The sequence below is a fragment of the Argiope bruennichi genome, chromosome 6 (genome assembly GCF_947563725.1).
Source record: "Argiope bruennichi chromosome 6, qqArgBrue1.1, whole genome shotgun sequence".
Taxonomy (NCBI): Eukaryota; Metazoa; Arthropoda; class Arachnida; order Araneae; family Araneidae; genus Argiope; species Argiope bruennichi.
In genome coordinates this window covers 35,753,507-35,778,676 of record NC_079156.1, presented here as the reverse complement: position 1 = coordinate 35,778,676, position 25,170 = coordinate 35,753,507, and the positions used below count along the sequence as shown (strand labels likewise).

General features: G+C 28.2%; 1 protein-coding gene across 1 annotated transcript; it reads left to right on the top strand.

Annotated features, from left to right (window-relative positions):
• The first annotated feature begins 17,654 nt into the window (after positions 1–17,654).
• LOC129972528 (acyl-coenzyme A diphosphatase FITM2-like) lies at positions 17,655–22,107 on the top strand. Its single transcript, XM_056086693.1, has one exon. The coding sequence runs from the start codon at positions 17,667–17,669 to the stop codon at positions 18,678–18,680; it is 1,014 nt and encodes a 337-aa protein (XP_055942668.1). The 5' UTR covers positions 17,655–17,666; the 3' UTR covers positions 18,681–22,107.
• The last annotated feature ends 3,063 nt before the right edge of the window (positions 22,108–25,170 follow it).

Below are 25,170 nucleotides of genomic sequence, written 5' to 3'. Positions count from 1 at the left end.
TCTTAAATCTAATCAATTAAATTTTATATGAATCGTTAATATTTATTAATAGTTTGTAAAAACTGATTTCCCATGTGTTTTCGAAATCTCTTAGTGTAGTCTGCATTTTTTTTTTTTTTTTTTTTGAATTTGCTAAGCGAATTAAAATTCTTTTCGAGCAAATACCATTCTTACTTTATTTAAAAGTAAAGTACCTTTTAACAAGAGACCTTTTTAGTAGCATAATTATTACTGTACATAAAGCTATTATTATTTATGTAAATATATTTTTTTATTCTTTAAAACTATTATATATGTTTTTAAAAAAACAGAATTATTGGCGTATTGTTAACATTCAACCAAGGGTTGAGATTATTTCTCATATATCGTTTGGACCATGAAACCAATAACAGCTGATTTGGAACTAAAATTAAATCATTGTTATGCTATAAGCATTTCAAATTTTATTTAAAAAAGCTGAATCAAAAGAAAGATTTTAGTGCAAGTTTCATGAACAACTCATTAAATAGTTTTTTTATTAATATAAAAAATAAAAGTGCTTTTATTTTCAGCAACACAAGTGTATCAGCTCGTACACCGAATAATTTGTAAACCATCTTCTATATGACAGAAATAAAAATGGATTTACTAAATGCTTCTAATCTTCTAATCCTATTTCACAGACTAAGAAAAAATTTGCAACCTGTAATTTCAAGAACACAAAAAGAGTCGGCTATGATATCTTTCGTCATCAGCTTTCTAAGCTACTTAGATTTAAATATTTAAATTCAATCTTTACTAAGCAAAAAAAAAAAAAAAAAAATGTTTTTTTTTTTTTTTTTTTTTTTTTTTTTTTTAGTCCAAAAGAAGCAATAGTATGTTATCTTCCCACATATCTCTGTCTTCTCTTTTTTTTAAGACTTAAATAAGACGCCATTCTTTCTTTCTTCACACGAATTTCTTTGTCACGTGTACAAAGACATATATCCACCCTCTGAGAAATTAATGTCCCTCATATTTAACCCTTCCACCCTTGTAGGTTAACTTACGGCGCCATGATAAGACACAGTGTCGCTACTATAGAGCTGAACTCTACGGTCGCGATAGACGATACAGATGGGAAAAGGTAGGAAAGGGTTACATACGAAAGAAAGGAAGTTTCCCTAATGAGGGGGTGTTGCTTATTCCTGCTGTGACCATCGGAGACAAATCAATTATGTTCGTAATCATCAGCAAAATTTCGAGTCTCAGGCGCCAAAAAAATTGGTGACAACTATATCTTGGCGTTAGGGGATGACAGTTTCTGTCGACTCATTTATAAAACGACTTTTTCTAGGAAACTATATCTCCTCCTCCAATACACTTATACTTTTAGTTGTAGTTCGGGTGGGAGGGGGATCAGGAGGTTTACGCTCCTGACTTTTCTATATACTTCTATGAAAAGCTAACATTTTTATATTATAGATTTTTGACTAAATCCAAAGTTTACAATTTTCAGCCATGCCATGGATAATTTTTGAGTGCAGCACTATTTTAAATCTAATATTCGGGGGGGGGGGACTTTTAAATTCTACTTTTGTATAAAATCAGAGTCGGATTTAAAAATTCTACAATCGCAAGCAATGCACAATATTAAGTCACATTTACAATAACTAGTTAATTCAATTTCACATTTCAACGATTTTTTTAAAAAATTAGTCAAGATGTTAATGGTTTACTAAAGTTTACTTTTTATTAGCAGAAATTAGTAAAACTATACAAGTGCTTATTTATTTATTTATTACTATATTATATATCAAGAGAAACTTTATTAAAATAAAAAATTCTTTCAGCGTTAACAATAAGTATAAATTAATGATTTCCTTTCTTACTTACAAACTTACATTAAAAACATCTGATTATTATGACAGATTAAGAGGAAATAATGAAATTCAAGCAAGTCTGTCATTAAAAATTATTATTCTGTATGACCTATCAAAAAGAATATAACATGAAACATAAATGAATGTAACGTGTAAAAAACATGGATTATAACAAATAGAATAAGTAATATTTCATTATAAATAAATAACTTATGCACTTTATCTATATTTATATATACTATATACTTAATGTACTTTATATTTATATATACTTATATACTTTACATATAATTTATTTAATAATGATTTTAATAATCCGATGTGACTACATATTGCAGCTAATTATAATAGTGACTACCAATTACAGCTAAACTTTAATTTTAGAGGTAAGCAACTATGAGTATTTTTTAATGTTCGCACATTTTAAAATATTTTTAAAGTAGCTTGATGTTTTGTTTTTTATTGTATTAAGTTGAATTTTTTATATTAATACAGATATATGTTTAATAAATTATCCGCTGATATATTACATTAATCAGAAAGTATATTCAGTGGAATATACAAAACTGCAGAAATGAATTATTTTTCCTGTTCTTATATTTTTTAAAAACGGCTTCGATTTAGTAAGCATGTCATTGGATTAGGTGAGGCTTATTCATTTTCTTTTCAAATTAAAGTACAAATTTTATCAGAGATGAGAGGAAATTAAAGAATCGTATAGTACTATGAAAAAAAAATTTCGTCTTAAAAATAAAATAGTGCGATTACATAGTTACCGAAATTTGGACTTTAAAAATACTGTGCTATAGAAGAAATTAAAAGTAAGTTTTGAACAAAAGATTCAATTGAAATTTTGGATTACCAATAATTCCTGCTATCTATATAGACGCCAAAGGCAGCTTGTAACAAATAAAACAGGCATTTTCAAAGATTGATGTCAATATGTAACTTAAATTGCAAGAACATATAAAAAGCAAATAATAAGAAGCAAAACGTGGGTAATGATGAAAGTAGAGAAAATAATTCCCAACAACATCTATAATGTGGGTGCGAATAAATAAATGGAAAAAATAAATATTTATATATTATGCTGGTTTAGCCCGATAGATTTTTGTATGTATGTATGTATGTATATATGGATTATGCAACAAAATTTATTTCCGTTGCAGAGTTTGTTCCGCAATTTAAAACAGACATTTGTTTCCGTTTAAAGACCATCAATCTAAACATCACTGTTTTGGGTAGCTAAAGCATATATTTTTTTTCGAACATGTCGATACAGTAAAGATACAAGACAACTATGAGATTTCCAGTCAATTTTGTTTGTTTTTTGACTTTTGCATCATTTTCTAATGCATTATTTCTCAATCTACAAGAAAGAAAAAGTATTTAAAAGAATTTATTATTGTTCTTATTTTAGTTGTGGAACAGCTAGACAAATAAACTAGAGCAATAAGACACTTGAAAATTACTACATGCAGAATTTTTTCATCATTAGTTATGTTCTTAATTTATTTAATCTAACATCATTATTTATTAACATATTAAAAGCACAACATCAAACCTTTTGTTTCTGGAAGTGTTCTTACATCAAATAACGTGAATATAAACTCTATATATTTTTTTCAAATTAGTATTATAATAAAATTAGATAGAAAGAAGGTTGATGAGTCAGAAGTTTTGTTGTCCTTGATGCATATATAAAAATTATTAAGAGAACTAAATTTAAATTCGATGACTTTGTTGACATTACTGTGGATTTTTCCAACTAACTGAAGAGAGTGGACAACTTTATAAATGACTTCTACTTCAAAGCCCTTTCCTTAAAGATTACTTTAATAACTGAACTTCTTTTCACTCAGTTTCTTTCTTTTTCCCCATCACTTTCTATGTTGATTACTAGCCGTCTTTGAAGATCAGTTGGCTCTCTGAGAATATTAATTGTGTTTACTTTCACTTAAATGTCTTATGCGTGGTTTAATGTTCATGATTTCCACAAGAAAATATTTTAAAGGCTCAAATTATGACAGACAACAAAAATGTATTATTTTAAAAACTTTACATCAATTTTGCTTTTGTGATTATAAAACATCATAATAACCACGGCATCATAATGCTATTATAACGAAATTATTTAAATAATCTATCTTCAAGTTTTCGTAGTAGTTAGTATCAACTTCACTTTCTAATTCATCATATAAATTATAGATATTAAACAAATTTCTTATATAGCATTTAAAAATGGAAAAAAAATCACGGAACGTGGAAAACGGTTTAAATTTCAGACCATCAAAAAAATTATGCAGGAAAAAAAATTGAATGGAAAAAAATGTAGGAAAATTTTTATAATAATTAAATTGATATCTCTAAAAGTATCATTTTTTAAAATTTTAAAATGAAGTAAAAATTAATTTTGTTGAATATTTTCAGGAATTATTGCAGAAAAACTAGAATATTTTGCTTAATTTTTAATTAATTAAAGTTTGGAAAAACCCGCCCCGTAGTGTGCATTCACGTAAAGCATATTTGTGCCAAATCTGAAAATCAAACGATTTGTCTAGTAAACCACAAATACTCATGCACATAAAAAGAGATAGAAGAAACAGACAAAACGCTAATGTCGGGTTTAGAAGTTGAGAAACTAAGCCATTTGAGTTATTTGAGTTTAGGAACCTTTATTATTCCATTTAAGTAGTTCATATATCATAAATGACATTCGTTGACTGAGACAATTTTTGGGGACTCCCTATCCCTACAAGAGACGAAGGGGAGGGGAATATGGTGACCTAAGCTATTGTTTGTATAGCTTATGCGTAAATACAATATTGAAGACACACATTCTCTTTTATTATTTGTAGAGATTTGTAGTTCAAATGAAAACTTTTTTTTTTCTTTCTCAAGTTCTGCTTAGTCTTAAAACTGTTCAATTTGAAGAAATTCGAACCGCAAAGCGAATACAGTTGGTTGTCAGGCAGTTGTGGAGAGCAAACAACTGACTTGCCATCCGTTAGTCACGGCCAGGAGTTTGTTTAACCAGGGGAGCATGACATCACCTGCAACAAATTTATACTGCCTAAGAATCCCCAATGTCAACTCATTGTATGTCGTCACCTTCGCAAAATAAATAAACACGAAAACGCGATCACCTCTCGCGTGAATAGAGGAGCAATGCGGGGAATACAAGTCATGATTGACCTGAACAATTCGCAATTGATGATGTAAAATATTTTTTTGCTTAAAAATATTTTTTTAGTGCGGGAAACGGAGGTTGAATTTTGCTCATTAGATGTGTAAAATTTCAATTTTTACTTTTTCGATTAGGAAATACATAAAAAAGAAATGTTATAATTTTCAAAGAATTCGAACTCAATATTTTGACGAATCACCCTCTACATTTTGGCATTATTTGAGCAGTAATTGCAAATATACGCAAAACTGATTTCTGCAATATTTTATTATATAAGAAAATGCCGTTTCAATGAAATTGATTTAATTGTTGCATACTTTTTTTTTCTGAATTTGAATAAAAATATTTTTGTGCTTTATTTTTCAGCAATAGATTTCATTTTTACAATGGAATTCAAACCGTTTTCTTTGTTCCATCAATTAATTAATCGCTTGACTTTCATCCATTATTGAAGACTTAAAAAGGAATTTTCTAATTAAACATGCGAATTCAGTAAGTAAATTTACATTATATCCAGAAAAATGTTGGAACTTGAAAAAAATTACTCAAACACTTAAATTAAATCGCACTATGAAGGGGCACGGCTCCATTAGGAATGTTTAAATTCTCAATAAATAGAACAAGGGCAAAGCTATTAAAATAACATAGTTTTAAAACCTTAAAGAAGAAATCAAGTTATGATCCAAGAGAAGTTATATATAAGAAATTTAATTGAAATAAACACAAACAATACACCCGGTGAAACAGTTGAACGTCAAAGATTGCTGCTTTTAAATTCATAGATAATTTAATAATATTCATTTATAATTAAGTTTTGAATATGTATTACAATTTAATATTTATTAAGAGGAAATAATGTTTCTATCATTTGGTTTTTGTTATTGCAAATGTATGCATTGATGATTAGATGCAATTCCTTTTGCAATTGATATTCTTACCAATCTTTCGTCACAAATGGTTTATCGGCTAGTCATTTTAATGCACCTGTACAAGTGCAAAGTCAAAGTACATGTATAAAGTCATTAGTATGTTCTGACTGATGCACAAGTGCGCCACTGTTTGAGAGTGTTTCGCGGTCGTTTAGAATTACTAGTTATAAAAAAACGGCCCTGATAAAACATCAAAACTAAATAATAAAAAAAAATATATCGATTTCAAATCTCTCCAACAACGATAAACGAAATTGCATGTACATAAATAAAGACATCAAATCCAGAAGCTGCTAAAAGCTCTTCAAAGCGCAATCCAGTCACCAGCTTGCTGCAGGTTCTCCAGTTATATTTGAAGGAGGGAAAAAAAGAAAAAGAAAGAAAGCTTTCGCAAATCCAACCCATCCCCCTACTTTTTCTGCAGATTCGCCGCCGATCAAAATAACACCCATTGATTGAAATGTAACTAGAAAGGGAGGATTAGAGCAAACAGTTTCCGGTTTCGTCGTGGGTCTAATGGTGATTTAAGTCTAACCGATATGTTGTCCGATCAATAACAGATTAAATGGGCGAGTGAAAAGGAATGTTTGGACACCTCGCGTGGGAAAGTGACAAAGAGATGGATGTAATCGTAATGTATAATATTTGGTATTGAGATCTCACTTTCAGGGAGCTATTTATTGAGAAGGCCTCCCTGCTTGACTTTCTCTTGCGTGGCGCTGCTCTTGTCGAGTGCTGTGAGAAAATTTGATTCCATCTGTTATTGCACCTTTTGAAGCGCATATAAATATAGAAATGCATTAAGAAAGTTAAATGACTCGCTTTATACACGTGTGAAATATATGGTAATGTATAAATCGGACACAGGAGCAGGGGTGGATTTCTTACTAGCAGCTGAATAAGGTCGTTGGACTGACAAAGGATCGCAAACAGGTTGATTAAAATGTTATTATTTAGTTTTCAAATGAATAAATTTATAAAAAAATATGAAATATACAATATTAGGCGAATATTTGCATTTTATCATATATTATCTATCATATTTCTATCCATTCCATTATATAATTACTATATCATTCAAAAACCTCAAGTGTTTATTTAAATAACCTTGTGCACAAGCATGGATACAGAGAATCTTAAATCGTGATTAATAAACAAATAAGACACCCATTTTGACAAATTTACTAAAGAAAATAATTAATCTAAAATGAATGATTACTTATCTGTTAAATTAAAAATGTGAATACAATTTTACTAGTTTATTAAAAAAAAGGGGAGGGGGACTCGTATTGAGCACTGCATAGGACCGCAAAGTGTCTCAATCCATTACTAGATAGGAGTAATAGAACCTAAGCTTCAGATATCTGTAACTAACAAGAGATAAAGTAGAAAGTATAGAAATTTATAATGGTATAAATTATTTGATGGAAACAAAAATGTTTGAGGTTTATTTTTTTAATAATTTATAGTGAAGTTAGATTATAAAAAAAAGAGGGAAAAGTTTTGGTCACCTTTAAATTTATTGAATTTCTTTTTACTAACGAAATATTTTTCCCCCGATCGAAAAATGAGAACATGCGACCATTGATGACATATCTGGAGATTATGAACTTTTATGGTGAAATCGAGCCAATGGCTGTTAATGGCTATGGCTTTTATTATTTTAAATATATCAATGTGTATGAGCCAGCTACTTTCTTTAAATTTCGATACGTGATTTTCCTAATGTAAAAATAGTAAAAATGCTGAGTTGAGTAGATGCAGATGATTTTGAAGTATAAAACTTTAGAACTGATGTTTAAAAATTGGCTGATTCAACTGATATTCCCATTTTTATTAAAGATATTTCAGACAATAAATTGACTTTTTGCAAAGGGATTTTTTTGTTTAAAAAAATATTAGGTAAGAAAGCATTCTGATCAACAGAAGTTATATTAGTTAATAATGTTATACAATGCTTACAAAGGTTCAAATATTGTTCAACATCTAACACCATTTAGGACTCATTAACATTGGGCAGCCTATAATGCAGAAAAATAATTTGCAAAACAAAACTTTATCTATTTATTTCCAAGTTAAAAATAATATTTTATTTTCTAATTATACATGAAAACCAAATTAATAATTTCAAGATAAAAGTTGTGAACCACAATTCCAATAAACTCTTGTGGTGAAAGCTTATAAGCCAGTTAACAGCTACGCTACCCGAGCAATTGCTTTTGTATCATGGTCATGTTACTGGGCTGCGAGCCACAAGGTCTCAGGATCTATCCTCACTCATATCAATCCGCTACATTGGTGACCCGGACATGATCATTCAACTTTCGTACAGCTGTTGTGGCGCCATCTACCCACAGCAGACCAAAGACGTCAGACTCACTTGACGTAGCAACAGCATCAGCAACCACTCACCCACACACGCTCGCCATAACGCTTGGCGCTACTCTAATGAGTACAGGTACATTAGATTCAACAGCTAAATACATCACCACTCAACAGCCATATCGTTCATCTCACTGGAGGGAGAGTCTGTGGTGAAAGCTTATAAGCCAGTAAACAGCTACGCTACCCGAGCAATTGCTTTTGAATCATGGTCATGTTACTGGGCTGCGAACCACAAGGTCTCAGGATCTATCCTCGCTCATCACAATTCGCCACACTCTTAACTCTAAGAAAAAAAAATTACCGATACAAAATTATTTAAAACTGCTCTAAAAAGCAAATATAAATATTTCCATAGAGCCATCATATTTATATGAATAATAAAATAATTTACGAAAAAATGGTACAAGATGTAAAAGAGATGCATATGTAGAATTTTTTAATTTAATGTTTTGTATTGTTTTGGTTTATTTATTACATTTATATGCACACAGTATGGTTTTTAATGTTACAGGAAAAAATTCATTGTACTAACAAAAAGAGCAAACAATTATCGCACAATAGAAATTTGTTTAATAACATAATAGCCCACACAATTAACACATAATTTACTTAAGAAAGATTTAAAAAATGGATCCCTTTTCCAGGAAAGATTTAAAAATTTAAACTAAAATTTCTGCCTCCAATTTTCTATTCCGTCATCTTTTTTAAACTATTGTAAGTAATTATTCGATTTTTAATTTCAAACAAGAATATTTTCATTCATTGGTTTTTAATTAATTGTTTTCCGGATTTCAACGATTTTATTTTCGTTGATCCAATCAGTGAAAAATTTAAAAAAAATTCCCATGAAATTTCATTTTTTCATTGACTTGACGCGTTGCCAAATTAGGAAATCATAAATCATAAAAATTTAGGCATAAAAAATATTTATACGAGTGCAAGATCTTGGTGAATTTGTCAATCGCCGTTTGGCAACATTTCGCAAATCTGAATTGTTATGTATAAATCGGTGGAAAATCTGGGACAAAAATTTTTTTAAAAGATTAGATAGTTTCAGAAAAATGAATTTTATTAACTCAATTTTAATTATAAATTGAATTTAAAGCCAAGATGCATCAATATGTTCTTTGCAAAATTTAGTTCCAGCATGTACAAAGAAACTCGCTTAATTGTGATCAATTACAATGTAACATTATTAGAGTCAACGTTCATATGTATTGTATTGCATTGTATTGGTTGCAGTATTGGTTCTGCAAATGGCGAGATATGTTTTGTACTATTTATATATCTTTTGAAAAAGGCGATAGAGCATTGATAACATATCTGAGAGTCATGAGTACTGATATGAAATAATGAATTTCTAAATCGGTACAATGGTTATGTGGGGATTCAGTCGATACTTTTTCATCTCGAAAACAAAAAGTGAAAGAGAATTGTTTCCATTTCTCCGGAAAATGGAAAATGAAGAAGAGCAAGTGACAATTAATGACATATCTGAGGTCATAAGCTTTTATATGAAATTAAAATTTCTGAAATTGATCCTGTGGTTGGAACTGACGAGCACTGCCGTGGTTTTTCACGAAAATAAAATAAAATAAATTTTGTTTCACTTCATTTTGATAGCTTCATTTTAAACTTTTTTGGTTTTGATTTCGCTAATATTTCATTATGTCAATGGCAACGCCGTGCAGGCACTGTTAGTCTGAAATAAAAGCTTCAAGAATAAGGAAATTTAAAGTTCAAAAACTTTTTTAAAAATCCCTATAGCTTTTATAAAAGATGTAAAGATGGTTTTTTTTCCAAAAACTTATACATAAAGATTAAATTGTTAAAAAGAAAAGAAAATTGTATTAGTATAATGGTACACTGCAAAAGATAGAAAATGTTACGTGCACAATACAACTAACATGAAGATTTCACACATCTACAAGAAAAAAAAAAATATATAATAATTCTGATCTGTACAACATGACAAATACTGAGTTGGATTTTAATCTCTGAAAAGAAGAAGAATTAAATAGTATTCCAAATTTATATTCATCATAAGGAAGAAAATCTCTTGTTTGTCCGGTTCTGTAGTACATACCTTCAAAATTTTCCGTTAAAAAATCTTCTGTGAATTCCTGTTGTAATTTCTTGAATTGATAGCATAAATCTATTCATGTTTTGTTATCATAAAATTTGAAAATTTTTGCAATTTATTGTTTGCTATTAGTAAAAACAATCTTGCTATACATAAACATGTGTTATATAATAAAAGCGATCAAACGAATTTTTCAAAATAGAATCAAATTTAAAGTAATTTTATTGTCACAGAAGCTGGTATTTACGTTTCTTCTTCATTTTAAAATGAAATTTGGCAATGAAAAATAGTATATTATTTTCGCTATATCTTGAAAATTTTTCCTTTATACATTTTAAGCTCAATTTTCTATTGTTTAAATTTGTGTCGGCGAAACGAAATTTTGCAAATGTGATTTTTAAAAAAATTATTATTAAATTGCTGATTATTTTCTTAAGCCTACTTAGTATATTTCGATAAGTTAAATGTAAACACACACACACACACACACACACACACACACAAAAAAAAAAAAAAAAAGGCAGAAAAGTAATAGCAAGAAGTATTTATTGGAGCGACATCTATTGCCATAATCTGGAAATAATTCTTTACCCCCGTTTCTTGTCAATGAGGACAGTATTTAATCGCTCCTCACTATATTTGCAATTTTGTCATTTATAGTATACTTATTTGTGTTTCATTTGCTTATTCACTACTTATGATTATTTGAGATTGTAAGCGTATTTATTATTTAAATCCTTTAATATTTTTCTTTAATATTTTTCACTATATAATTTTTTTGATTGAAAAACAAATATAATCAGATTGATTAAAATTAAATAGCAAATTAATTTCTTTTTCGTTCAATTCCTGACCTTAATCCTAATCTCAAAAAATTACTTTTTGTGTTTGTTTATTTATTGCGTTCAGCTAATTCACCGGAGCTATTGGTTTTATTTAATTCAAGTTAAATCGTTTGGATATTTTTTCCCATGATTCCAACAAACAGACAGTAAAACCATATCATTTTAATTCTTACTTAAGTGCTATTAAAGAAGCACTTAAGTGCTTACTTAAGTGCTTATTTAATTCTTATTTAAGTGCTATAAGTGTTAAGTGCAACAGAAAATTTATTTCTTCATAAGTTATTCATAATTTTTGAAAATTTTTACAAAATTTAATTAAGCATGGCAAACTAAATACCAATCTTCTCCATCAAATATGAAGTCATTCGTTTTGAACAATTTGAAACTTCGTCGATCGTTAAAAGCAAGTAGTCGTGTTTTAAATCAACTTTTAAACCACCTCGAATGGTCTCTTTGAAACTTTCTGGCATAATTTCCAATTAAGGTTTTATTCCCCCAGCACTCTAGCATAAAATTAACGGCCTTGCTTGGCGGCCAGTAGTTACAAAATATAGATCTTTAATTTAATCTAACATTTTTACGGAATCTCTCATGCGAATATGTATTATGAGCGCCTTTTTGGCGATCGAATGAACCAAATTTGGCATGATATTGTGGTGGTAACATCATAAGCCAAATAACAACTTCCGGAGAGGAGTGTACATTTTTGTCTAGTGGCTTTGTTACTCGGCTATGAACACTAACGTTGCGAATTCGAACCTTCAAACTTGCATATTGGTGACTCTCGTTCTGAACAGCCGCATCCTTCGTTCAGTTGTCGTGGCTCCATCTACCTTTAGCAACCACTCACACACACTCGCCGTCGCCCGCCATAACGCTTGGCGCGATAACAACGTTCGTCGCTCGCCATAACTCCTGGCGCGATAATCGCGTTCGTCGCTCGTCATAACTGGCGTGATAAACTCCACCGACTTACTGGTGGTGGTGGTGGGGTATTGTGGTGGTTAACACATGTACCACCATGTATAGTTGTAGTCACAAGATCATACACCGGATTTTATTCATTTATGTCATTCCTTTTATGAATTATTGCCTTTACATGCAAGTAAAAATACAGACTGACTGATGGTCAACATTTGATTCGAAGCTTGATAAGAATGTTAGATGTTGAAGTTGGATACCAAGTTTTATCTATCTAGATTCTTAAAGTTTTATAACTTTCATGCTCTCTTGTACTTGAGCAATCGGACAGAAAAATTTCTTCATAATGGATTTCTTTCAAAATTTATCAGAAATCAACAAATTTGGTTTAAAATCTATATGTCAAACTTCATCCATCTAGCTGAAAGAGTTTTCAGTTATCGTGTGTAAGACATAATGACAAAGATGTATTTTCCGAACTCAGGAAGGTCTGACACGTGGAAATTCGTCGGAATCTCGAATTCGAATTTTTTTGACGATTATGATTCATACTCTATATTTTGAGTACGTGCAAGTTAAAATAGAAAATATCAAAACGCTTTTCAAGACAGTTTTTTCCTATATCTTAGAAAAAAAAATCTTATTTGAATATTCTTTTTTCCCGTATTTTAACTACCTTGAATTCAATCTGGTGTCTCAACTTTTTCCTTGCACTCTGTGGAAAACACACAACGGAGTCATTAACTAATAAAAAATTAATATTTTAATTAATTTTCAGGAAATTTTCTCTTAGTCTTCCTTAGGTTTAATAACATTGCCTCGCAAAATTTGTGGTGTTTGTGAGAGAGAGAAAGAGTAAACAACTGCAGAACAACAGATCCCCCCCTCCCCCCGATTTACATTCTCATTGGAATGATTAATTTATTAAAAAAAACTTCACCTATATCTATTTTTGCCTTTGAATTTTCTTCTAACTTTCCAAATTCTAGCTTAAAATGCTATTCCTAACATTGAAGTAATGTTATTAGATAACTTCATTTATTTTCTTTTCTATTAACATTAAATTTAATTCAGTAATATTTAGTTTTTGGAACTAAAATCTAAATATTTAGATTAAAAAACTTTCTTCCAACAATAGAAATAATCAATTTGATTCGTCTACTTTATTTTTCATCTTTTAAAAAATAATAATTTATTTGATTCAGAAATTTTAATTTAAAAATATTTCGGTGAACATTTATTACTAATTTCAAATATTACGGATTTAACTCAAGGATTACAACTGCTAAGATGGGTTATTCAGTTCTATGCTTAAGCAGATTCATAAACAAAACTCATCATCCAATTTTATACTGATATAACTGCTTTATTCACATCATCTAAATTTATACTGCAGTCTACGATATATAATAATTGTATTTACGTCTTCCAGCGAAACAGTAGTGGTATTGTGGTGGTTAACACATGTACCACCATGTATAGTTGTAGTCACAAGATCATACACCGGATTTTATTCATTTATGTCATTCCTTTTATGAATTATTGCCTTTACATGCAAGTAAAAATACAGACTGACTGATGGTCAACATTTGATTCGAAGCTTGATAAGAATGTTAGATGTTGAAGTTGGATACCAAGTTTTATCTATCTAGATTCTTAAAGTTTTATAACTTTCATGCTCTCTTGTACTTGAGCAATCGGACAGAAAAATTTCTTCATAATGGATTTCTTTCAAAATTTATCAGAAATCAACAAATTTGGTTTAAAATCTATATGTCAAACTTCATCCATCTAGCTGAAAGAGTTTTCAGTTATCGTGTGTAAGACATAATGACAAAGATGTATTTTCCGAACTCAGGAAGGTCTGACACGTGGAAATTCGTCGGAATCTCGAATTCGAATTTTTTTGACGATTATGATTCATACTCTATATTTTGAGTACGTGCAAGTTAAAATAGAAAATATCAAAACGCTTTTCAAGACAGTTTTTTCCTATATCTTAGAAAAAAAAATCTTATTTGAATATTCTTTTTTCCCGTATTTTAACTACCTTGAATTCAATCTGGTGTCTCAACTTTTTCCTTGCACTCTGTGGAAAACACACAACGGAGTCATTAACTAATAAAAAATTAATATTTTAATTAATTTTCAGGAAATTTTCTCTTAGTCTTCCTTAGGTTTAATAACATTGCCTCGCAAAATTTGTGGTGTTTGTGAGAGAGAGAAAGAGTAAACAACTGCAGAACAACAGATCCCCCCCTCCCCCCGATTTACATTCTCATTGGAATGATTAATTTATTAAAAAAAACTTCACCTATATCTATTTTTGCCTTTGAATTTTCTTCTAACTTTCCAAATTCTAGCTTAAAATGCTATTCCTAACATTGAAGTAATGTTATTAGATAACTTCATTTATTTTCTTTTCTATTAACATTAAATTTAATTCAGTAATATTTAGTTTTTGGAACTAAAATCTAAATATTTAGATTAAAAAACTTTCTTCCAACAATAGAAATAATCAATTTGATTCGTCTACTTTATTTTTCATCTTTTAAAAAATAATAATTTATTTGATTCAGAAATTTTAATTTAAAAATATTTCGGTGAACATTTATTACTAATTTCAAATATTACGGATTTAACTCAAGGATTACAACTGCTAAGATGGGTTATTCAGTTCTATGCTTAAGCAGATTCATAAACAAAACTCATCATCCAATTTTATACTGATATAACTGCTTTATTCACATCATCTAAATTTATACTGCAGTCTACGATATATAATAATTGTATTTACGTCTTCCAGCGAAACAGTAGTGGATTGTAATAAAGAAATATTTACTTTGATTAAGGGCCTGCCCTATTAACACAAAATGCAAAATATTATTATATTTATATCTTCACGATATTTTACTGAATTAAAAACCGAATCAAAAATGAAAACAACAATGTAGTAACAATGTAGTACAATGTAACAAATTGTACAGACTAACTCTATGGCAAAGGATATCGACGTGCTCTGATTGGTCGATTTCATTTCGCACAGACTTTCTATGCTGGAGCTGCTGCAACCCTGTTGCATTGTTTGGTTTCAACGTTTTTTTTTTTTTTTTTTTTTTGCCTGTTATTTTTTAAAATAGAGAAATTAAATCTTCCAGAGAAATACAATTATAAAATAATTGAGATTGATGACAATAGAGCTATTTTTCGTATTTCAGATCTTGTGAATAAAGAATTAGCACAGGTAGCAATTTTTCTGTGGAGTATTATTAAAATAAGACTTGAAAATTAAGCTTTCATTTTAAGGGAAATGATCGACCAATTTTTTTATTAAATTTTCACATTAAAATCATTACCATAAAATATTTATATGCAAATATACTATATTTATTAAGATATTTAGATGACATTAAACGGAATAGAAATCATTATAATTCTTATTGAATATTCATGCAAAATAAAATAAGGAGATATTTATTTATTAAGTTCATATTGAAATTATTACCATAAGATGTCTATCTGCAAATGTGCTATATTTGTTAAGATATTTAGATTCATATAGTTATTAACAATCTAATTATTAATCTTGACATTTGTTATTAACTTAATATTAAGATTTATAAATATATACGTAAATAGTTTATACATTTCTTTTGAAAACTTATTTCTTGCATTTCTATAACACATATTTTAGAAATGGATTCAAGAATATCAACAAAGATCGGAAACAGTTTGGCACAGTTTTGCAAGGTTTGAGCCAAATAAGCGATAACTACACTATTATGAGTACAAAACATTGCCAAGGCTTAAACCAATCAGAGCACGTCGGTATCCTTTGCCATAGAGTTAGTCTGTACAATTTGCGAACTCGCTGTAGTAACATCGCAAAATATCTTGCGCTAATCTATGGCGTAGCAAGGAGTAAGATATGATGCTTTATGCATCAGTCTTGTAACTCGAGAAAGTAATATTTTTGTGCTTATTTTAAGTTTTCAAAGCCAAAATGGGATCCAAGGAAGGATGAACAATAAATACTTCATCTCGTGTGCTGTTTAATCTCGCTATACCGTGAAAGTCAGATAATAATTTCTCTTAGAATCTCTTAGAATTTGGGGATGTCTTCAATTAATTTCACACAAAGAACACTTTTAATTATTTATTAATTGTATTCCTTCAATTGTGGAATTTTTTTTGCCATGAATTATCAATTTCATTTCATGTCTTTGTGGTGAAAGCTTATAAACCAGTTAACAGCTACGCTACACGAGTAATTGCTTTTGTATTGTGGTCATGTTACTCGGCTACGAACCATAAGGTTCCAGGTTCTATCCTCACTCATTGTAAATACGCCACAGCTTTAAAAGATATTAATACGAATACTTTCAGACATCTATAAAAGTTTAGCACTTCCTTAAGTAATGAAAAGACGTTACTTTACGTAATGGTAGTATTTCGAGTTTTAGAATTATTCATCAGAAATTCATTTGCAAATCATATATGTGAAGCCGTCCAAGTTCTACATAATACCGTAGAATATCACAAAAGCTGCAAAGGTAATTTTATACAAAATTTTCCCCAATAGTAAAACAGTGTAAAATGTAAGAATCTTATAATATTATGCAAAATTTTTTGTCATATTAAACAATGCTATACAATACCTTGTAAAATTATGCAGTATTGAATAAAGTTATAAGTATTATATAATATTATGCAATGCTGAAAATATAAAATTTATTTATCATGACTTTAAAAAAATTAAGTTTTTACCATCTATATAAGTATCTCTCATTAATTCTATGAGCTATTTTTTATTTAATCTCTCGTTTCAACCATTTCCAACTTATTGGTGTTTTGAACATGGGAGCTTTGAGTTGATTGATCGACATTTTATCTACTGAACTATCGAAACTCGAAATCCCTCTTCGTATATTATGGTAAAGGAGAAATGCTTAAGGAGTTTTATTTTATATGAGGCTGTATGCTAATATTAAATAAATTCTGAATACCCCTTTTACTTTAGTTAAATAAAATTAGTTTGGATAAGTATTGAAAATTGAACTGTGGTTCGATTTTCAGTCTTCAAAGCGCCGAAACCGGATACTTGGCTTTTACATTTCAATCAAATGCTTTCCAGTATTATTTTTAATTATTATCTGTCTGTCGTTAATTCTAAAAAGGGACAGAACAAAACACGAAATGAAATAACTATAAAACTAATTAAAAGCATTTTCTGTACAAAAATATTTGAAACTGAACTTTTTTTTTTAGTACTACTGCTGCTATGATTGGAGTGTAACAATTCAAGGTAATCATGTAAAACTTGAGGAATATTTTCAGCTTTATTTGAGCAATTAATCTATTTATTTGAGAATAATTGCTTTTAATTACTAGGTCCATCATTCTGTTCTAGTTTCCTAACAATTTCTAAATTCTATCTTTGGAAGTGAAATTGCAACAACTCAACACTTCTTTCATATGGATGCGAGTAAAAGGAAAATAAACATGGGTGGCGTGAAAAGGAAATCTGCTCGGGAATTGAAATGGCAAAATTTCTATGCAAAAAGCTCTTCAGCTGGAAAGAAAACCTTGCCGGAGCCCACTACATTGAAAAATATAATTGTTATGCTTGTCATGCATGTTTGTCGAAAAATCGTTCTTTTTGAGACTGAAATCAAGATCACTATTTACCTTGCAGCATTGGTGTGTGGATCGTTGATTGGAGATTTTGCACCCTTACCTCGATCTTATTTCTCTAGAAAAACCAATTTATTTAATTATTATTTTGTTAAATGGGGTTGGGCCTGGACTCTATTAACAGTTTCAGCGTTTTTGGGTTTAACATCGTACGTATATTGCTGTGGAAATACAGACAGAATTAAAAAACACTTCTACCGTCTTTTGATAGGAACTGGCGTGTGGTTCTGTTTTACGAAAGCTTTCATTCTGATAGAAGCTTATACTATGGGTTGTTTATCTCCCAAATATACTACCAAAGCCAGTTGTTTACAAGGCGGGTCAGTTTGGAAAGGTTTTGATATATCAGGGCATGCATTTTTATTAATATATTGCAGCTTACTTATCGCAGAAGAAGCCAAAGCTATCCGTGGATGGGAAAGAATAGGTGATTTAATACGTAATGAAGAATTTGATGAAGAAAGCCCTCTCAAGCCGTTAACAGAAAAAGAGCTTGAACACTTGAAAGATAATTATAGTAAATTAACTCCTTACATCAGGAGTGCATTTATTACTCTCACTCTGTTTGCTATATTGTGGGATGTAATGCTTGTTGCAACAATATTGTATTTTCATTCTATGGTACAAAAAGTTGTAGGAGGTGGAGTAGCAATATTAGTATGGTATTTCACATACAAATGGTGGTATAAACAACCAGGTGGTATGTCTCCAGGTCTTCCTGGACAAGGATGCTTCAAATACTGTGAACAGATATCTTCATCTAAAAAATCGTGTGTTCATGGATTTTTTCAATAGATATTTAATATACTCCATTGTAAAAAATCATATCTTAATTTTAAGTACAATTTTTCCTATTGCAGAAATGAACATGTTCTATAACCTAAAGGTTTTTATATTATTTACTTACATGACCTTAATGGCATGTTCTAACAATTTATTTAAATATTGTAAATATACAATTTATTATATAATAAATAGAATGATTACTTATATTTGATCTGAATCTAATATATAATTATTGTTGTTGTTACTTTTCTTATTCTCTAAGCATCTTTTTTTCTTTTAGGTTGTGAGTTTTGGTAACTTTTCTTTCTGAGATTTTAAGATTCTCTATCCCATTTCGGAAATACCCAAAATATTTAAAATTCTAATAGTTTTATTATTATTTCTGTAATGGGACTAAAATTATCACCAACTCTTGCCATTGCTTTATTAATGTCGGTATTTCTTGTTCATTTTTTAAAATTTTATCTGGAGCACTTTTATTAGAATTATGCCTACATTTTTTTTAAATTCCCAAGTATGCATATAAAGAGAAAAAATAATCTTTTTATTCTTAGTAAACAAAAAGAATTAAAAATAAGTATTTTTATCACTGAAATGTAAATATTTCTAATCATAGTGATTTTCTCAATAATATCTACTTTGAAATGTTAATAATTCAAACTAATATAATTGTTTTAATGTTTTTTTAATCAGAAGTCCACATTTATGACTTACCAGAAGTCAAGAATCCATAGTTTAAGACTTGCTCTAGTATTTAAATTGATCTCGTTTTTCTATGTATGAAGGCTAGGGTTGTATTAGATAATGTGATATTTTTTTTGTACAAGGCTTGTCAGATTTTATTCAATGATTAATAAGGTTTAATTATTATTATTTTTAAAAATTTTGATACAAGAAAACTTTTAAGTTTGAAAAATATTCTTTTTTCCTTGAGAAATTAGGAAATGTATCATATATATATATTAATATTTCTGATCCTCAATTTAAAATGACTTTGAAGCCCAATTATTCTTAATGAGTTAAAAAGTAATAAATTGTAAAGACCTGTTAAATTTGAAACTTGGTCTGACAATAAGTAACAAACAGTAAGTTCAAATAAACTAGTAACTTTGGAGTTTGTTATTTGAGATTTTATCCTAAAAAGTTGAAATGTCAAGTTAAAATGTCATTTTTTAACATAAAATTATTAAATTTACATTATAGTTTAAATGAGAAAAGCTGGTTTTAAAATGCTTAGATGATATTTTTTGTTACAAAATAGTTAAATTACTCTTAGTTAAATTTAAAAAAATAGCAGTTTCAAATTTATAGATAAAATTTTTTTTTGTTATTTATATTATAATACAGTAGCCTTTTAATTTAAGAAATTACAAAACCCATTTGGTATCTGTTTTACAAATTATATGAAAGGTAGAATTCTGTTTATTGTTTGTCACTGCAATTCCTTGCTTAATTTCGTTAACTAGTGAGTTAAAAAATGAGAGAGAGAGAGAGCAATAATTTCAGATTGTAAAATGTGTTGAAGATGCTTTGATGTATCATTGAATAGAGTGATGATAAAACAAAATATATCATTCATTCTGTAAAGAGAGATTCATATTTTGCTTTATCATTCAAAACTGTAAGGGGTGAAAGTGGGTCTCCATATTAAAAGTATCTTCAAGACAAAAAAAAAAAAGTGCTGATGATTTGTAAATCAGGAAATTTCTCTATTGAATTAGATAATACCGGTGAGGCTTTAAGAACTTCCTTTTACTAATTACTTCCTTTTGCTAATACTTTATAACATAAAACATCAATATACCTGTGTGATGAAATATATCTGAATTATTCTTTTTACTTTTTTTGTTATTTCATCTAGAGAAGTAATTAGTGTTTTTTTTTTGTTGTTTTGTGTGAATTGATGTTCAGCTGTTTATATTAATATTTATTTTCTATATCATTTCTATATAAGTAACTATTTTAATATGACATGCAGTTTGAAATATCATTAAAATAAATGACTGTGTTTTAACAAAAATAATTTGATAAAATCAATTATTCTCTTAGTATAATTATAAATATTTAAAAAAATATAACTAAAATTTGATCATTATTAATTCAATGAAATTGATTCTCTATATCTATTTGGTACTTTTAACTTCTTATTAGACCTGTTATGTTCCTATTAAGACAAGAGGAAACAGGCATGTCCATATGAGATTTGTCTGCTACTTATGATGGACATGGATGGTCAATTATAGTGAGAATTACATTAGATGCAATTCTCTGTATTTGTATGTCTTTATTTATTTATTTATGACATGTGATTTTTATAAAATCTTTAGATCATTATAGTTTTTGTAAATATTTTTTATAACAAGTATTGAGACTTCCTGAGATGCATTATGAAGTCATACAATCTTTTTATAAATGGCTGCTAAGGCTTTGGCAATGAAAATTGTATTAGATGGTGCTAAAGTAAGAATGTTTAGGCCTTCTTCACTTTATTTCATTTGATGCATTATTGTTTATAGAATATTAATATATATATTCATAATTTAAACAATATGTAAAAAGAAAAATTTAAGCACATCTGTGTCATGTAAATATAAATACACTTAATTTATTAAAAAGTTCTTTTCAATAGAAAATATCTTTCTATATTATGTTTGCTGTGTATTTGTAATTTTCTACTGCTGTGATTTTTGGTTTCTAGATTTTTTTCCTATTCTAAATATATGCGTGGTAATAAAACTCTCTGAACATCTGATAAAGCAGCATTGCTGAAATGTTATTAATTCATTTACAACTGTTTTCTTTTATTCTTTTTTTAATGAGGATTTAGGTTAGTATATATTATGTTTGTTGAGTGAAAATGAATCTTTTTGATAGTATTATATGATTTAGAATAGTACTTAATGAACTTTTCATTGCAATATAATGCAGTGTATTAAAATATCTTGATATTTTCATTTAATCTTAAATCATTATTACATGTAAATGAAACTAGTTAATAATTTTTTATTTTCTATCTACACATGTACTCTTTTTAATTCATTCACAGTTTAATTTATTGGCTCTGTTTACTGAATGTCTTTGAAACTCAATATATATATTATAAAGTACTACATGTTTTATTAAAATAACTTACAATAATTGAAAATCAAGACTGTTAACCAAGTATTTTTTGAAATATTATTATTTCTTCCTATACGAATAATTTTTTAGTTTCTTAAAATCCCCAAACAGTATCGTGTATTATTATTATTATGCTATACATTCTGTTTGAACATCTTACAACTGAATTCAGTGGCTTCATTGTTTAAGTAAATAAAACCACAGACATTTTTATCATAGCTATACTTGTATTACCTTTTTAGAAATCTTAATATGCATGCAATATTTGTTGTTTTATAAATATTTTATGCTTTGATTAAAGGTCTGTTATTAATAATATTTGTCTGTCATACTTTTAGAAATTTATTGCAAAATTAACACAACAAGTTTAATGAGATTATTAACTTTAAAATCACTCTATCAATCTGTTATGGTTTCAGTGTACAGAAGCATAACATTAATTATAAAAAATGAGCAGAAAATTACAATTTTTTTTTCTAAAGCTTATTATTTCATTATCTAGCTATTCATTAATATGCTAACAAAATTTTGTGAATTTTTAACAATTACAAAATATTGAATTTACTTTATTGTACAAAAAGTATTATACATTGATATAAATTGTCAGTTTTATATATGAATGCGTATCAATCTATTTAGCATTTTGTACGAGAAATCCTTCTAAGAGGAACTGTATTAATCTTTGAAATGTATTAGTGTGTTCTGAACTAGACAGGGTCGGGGTGCAATCAGATATCTTTTTTGTCTGACCACGATTAAAATTATGAGGTCCATAAAAAATAACTCTTATGTAGTTTAAAATGAGATGTTAATCTCATTTGTATCTAAATCTGTAATTTTAGTGGTCTCTCAAGTACTTCTGTTGGATTTTCCAAAATTAGTGAAATAATGCAGAAATCCATCTTCATTTGAATAATTTTTTTTTTACAATTTTACAAACACTAATTCTTTCTATTTTTTTATTAATCTAAAATATGCTTGCTTTATTTGTCTAAACTTTTGGAATGAGAAAAAAGTTCACTAAAGTAATAGTAGGAAAGGGGGAGGAGAGTAGGTCTGGAATATAAAACACAGCAATTTAACAGGAAAAGTAATGATGGCAATTTTATAAAATGCAACACTTGGTGTAAAAATCAAATCCTTTTGCATCAAATGGCACAGAAAACTTATTTCTATAATCTATGTTATAGATATTTAAAAGAAAATACAGATTTTATTTTTTCTTGTTAATGTCTGAGAAAATAGTATACATTGCTCCTGTTGAAATTAATACATCACTACAATTCATTTTAGATTATTAAGCATAAAATTCCATTTAGTTATTATTCACCAAAATTTAAATATTGTGATTCATGAATCTTTGATAAATAATTTTGTCCTGTGAATTTAATGCTAATTTATTTATATCTAAAATACAAGAAGTATAGTTTTTATTATTGCATCTCGTATATTAATGAGAAATTTAAAAAGCAACCTTTTTGGATTATATAATAATAATAAAAACGAACACATATATACACACACATTTAATAGATTTCACAATATTGGGAAATTGAAATAATTTTAGTTTTGAAAATTTAAATAATTTTTTGTTGAAATAGCAATTATAAAAATGTTAGCCTTATAAAACATTGACGATTCATAATAAAAAACTGATTATTGAAGTTTTTTAAAAATTGAACATTATTACCCAGTATGTGCTAAATTTGGTAACTTTTACACCAAAAATTTGTCTGTTATCTGCAATCCATATAATCACATCACACAATTTATAGAAATTATGCCAAATCATTATCATAATTAGATAAAATTGAATTTCACTGAAGATGCTTAAAATTGAGGGCAGAAATTGCATATTAAGAGTCCCAGCTTGATGATCAAATCAAAACATCACAGTTTTGAAAGTTAGTTTTATAAAAACAATTGGCTACCTTGGCTAGGGTTTATCACTTGATTATCAGACATTTATGCACAAGCATGTGTCTGGAAATAGGAGTAACAGTATCTAATTGGGTAACAATATCTGCATCTGATAGTGATAAAAAAAACTTTTATCACTATAACTCAATGTAGCTACAAAGTGTCAATCTAGAAATTTAAATCATAACCAAAAGTGAATGGTTCCAACTGCAACAGACCAATTACTTCTTGCAAATATAAATCTAAATCGAATGAAAATATTTATATAAATTTTTTTAATTGACTAAAACATAACTTTTTATGCTGATTACAAAAATTATTAGAAATATTAAATTTATTTACTCTCTCATTCAAAATTTCACAGCTTTATTTTTTTTAATTGTTGGAGCTTGTATATCAGAATGGAACATATTTCGGATTCAGGGTGAACCTGAAGTTACTTTTGTGTTACTGTTTATATACCATAGAAAACCTGTCTATCAGATCACTAGGATACTATTTCATTTGAGGTTGGGAAAAATATAATAATGAATTTCAAAAAAAGTTTAACAAAATATACAAGTAAACAATTTCAATCAGGAAAAATTAGTGCTACAATTTTGATTTTTTTTTACAAAGGTCAAAAAATAATTTAAAATTATAACTATGGGAAGCAAGCATTAATCAGTTTTAAATTTAATTTTTAAGGAGTTCAATAACTAATATATCTCTAATTTTATAATTTACACATTAATTTTATCTTCCAAATTTTCACTATCTTGATTACAGTACATTATTACATTAATTAAAGTTATTTAATTTTATTTCATAACTATGTATAAATGAAAAATACTCCTAAACAGTGTAAGGCTATAACTTTGAAATAGAATTCCAAACCTAAAATAACTTATACTAGAATTGTATTTTTTGAACATAAGATAAAGTTATGATATTTCAATAAATTAAACCTTAAAATATAGCTGTGAGCAAAATAAATTTAAACTATGAAATATATAAATTTTTTGAGTGCCTACTTTATTTTCTTGCATATAAAACAATGTATTGTAATCAACATTAAAATTTGAATTTTGATATTTCCATTGTTTACACATGCATTGAGCACAAAAATATAATTCTGCAATTTTTAGCCAATATGTGAACATAATTCAAAACTATGGCAAACTAGACAAATGAAATCTGGTACATGATCTTTACATTTGCGTGCTTGTAAACAAGATAATCTAAAAATATAACAAGCCAACTAATTTAAACCATAATTCAAAATCTGTTATCAAATTTTGGACCAAATCTCGCAACATGTTAATTATATACCTTTAATGCAATACATGAATGGTATAAAATCTACTCAAAAACCCAATATACTGGATAAATAAAATTTGGTGAGGGTCTTGTCATTAAAATTATAGATAGTGTTGAAAATTGGAACTAATCAAATGCAGGAAAGGGGCATATTTGCTTT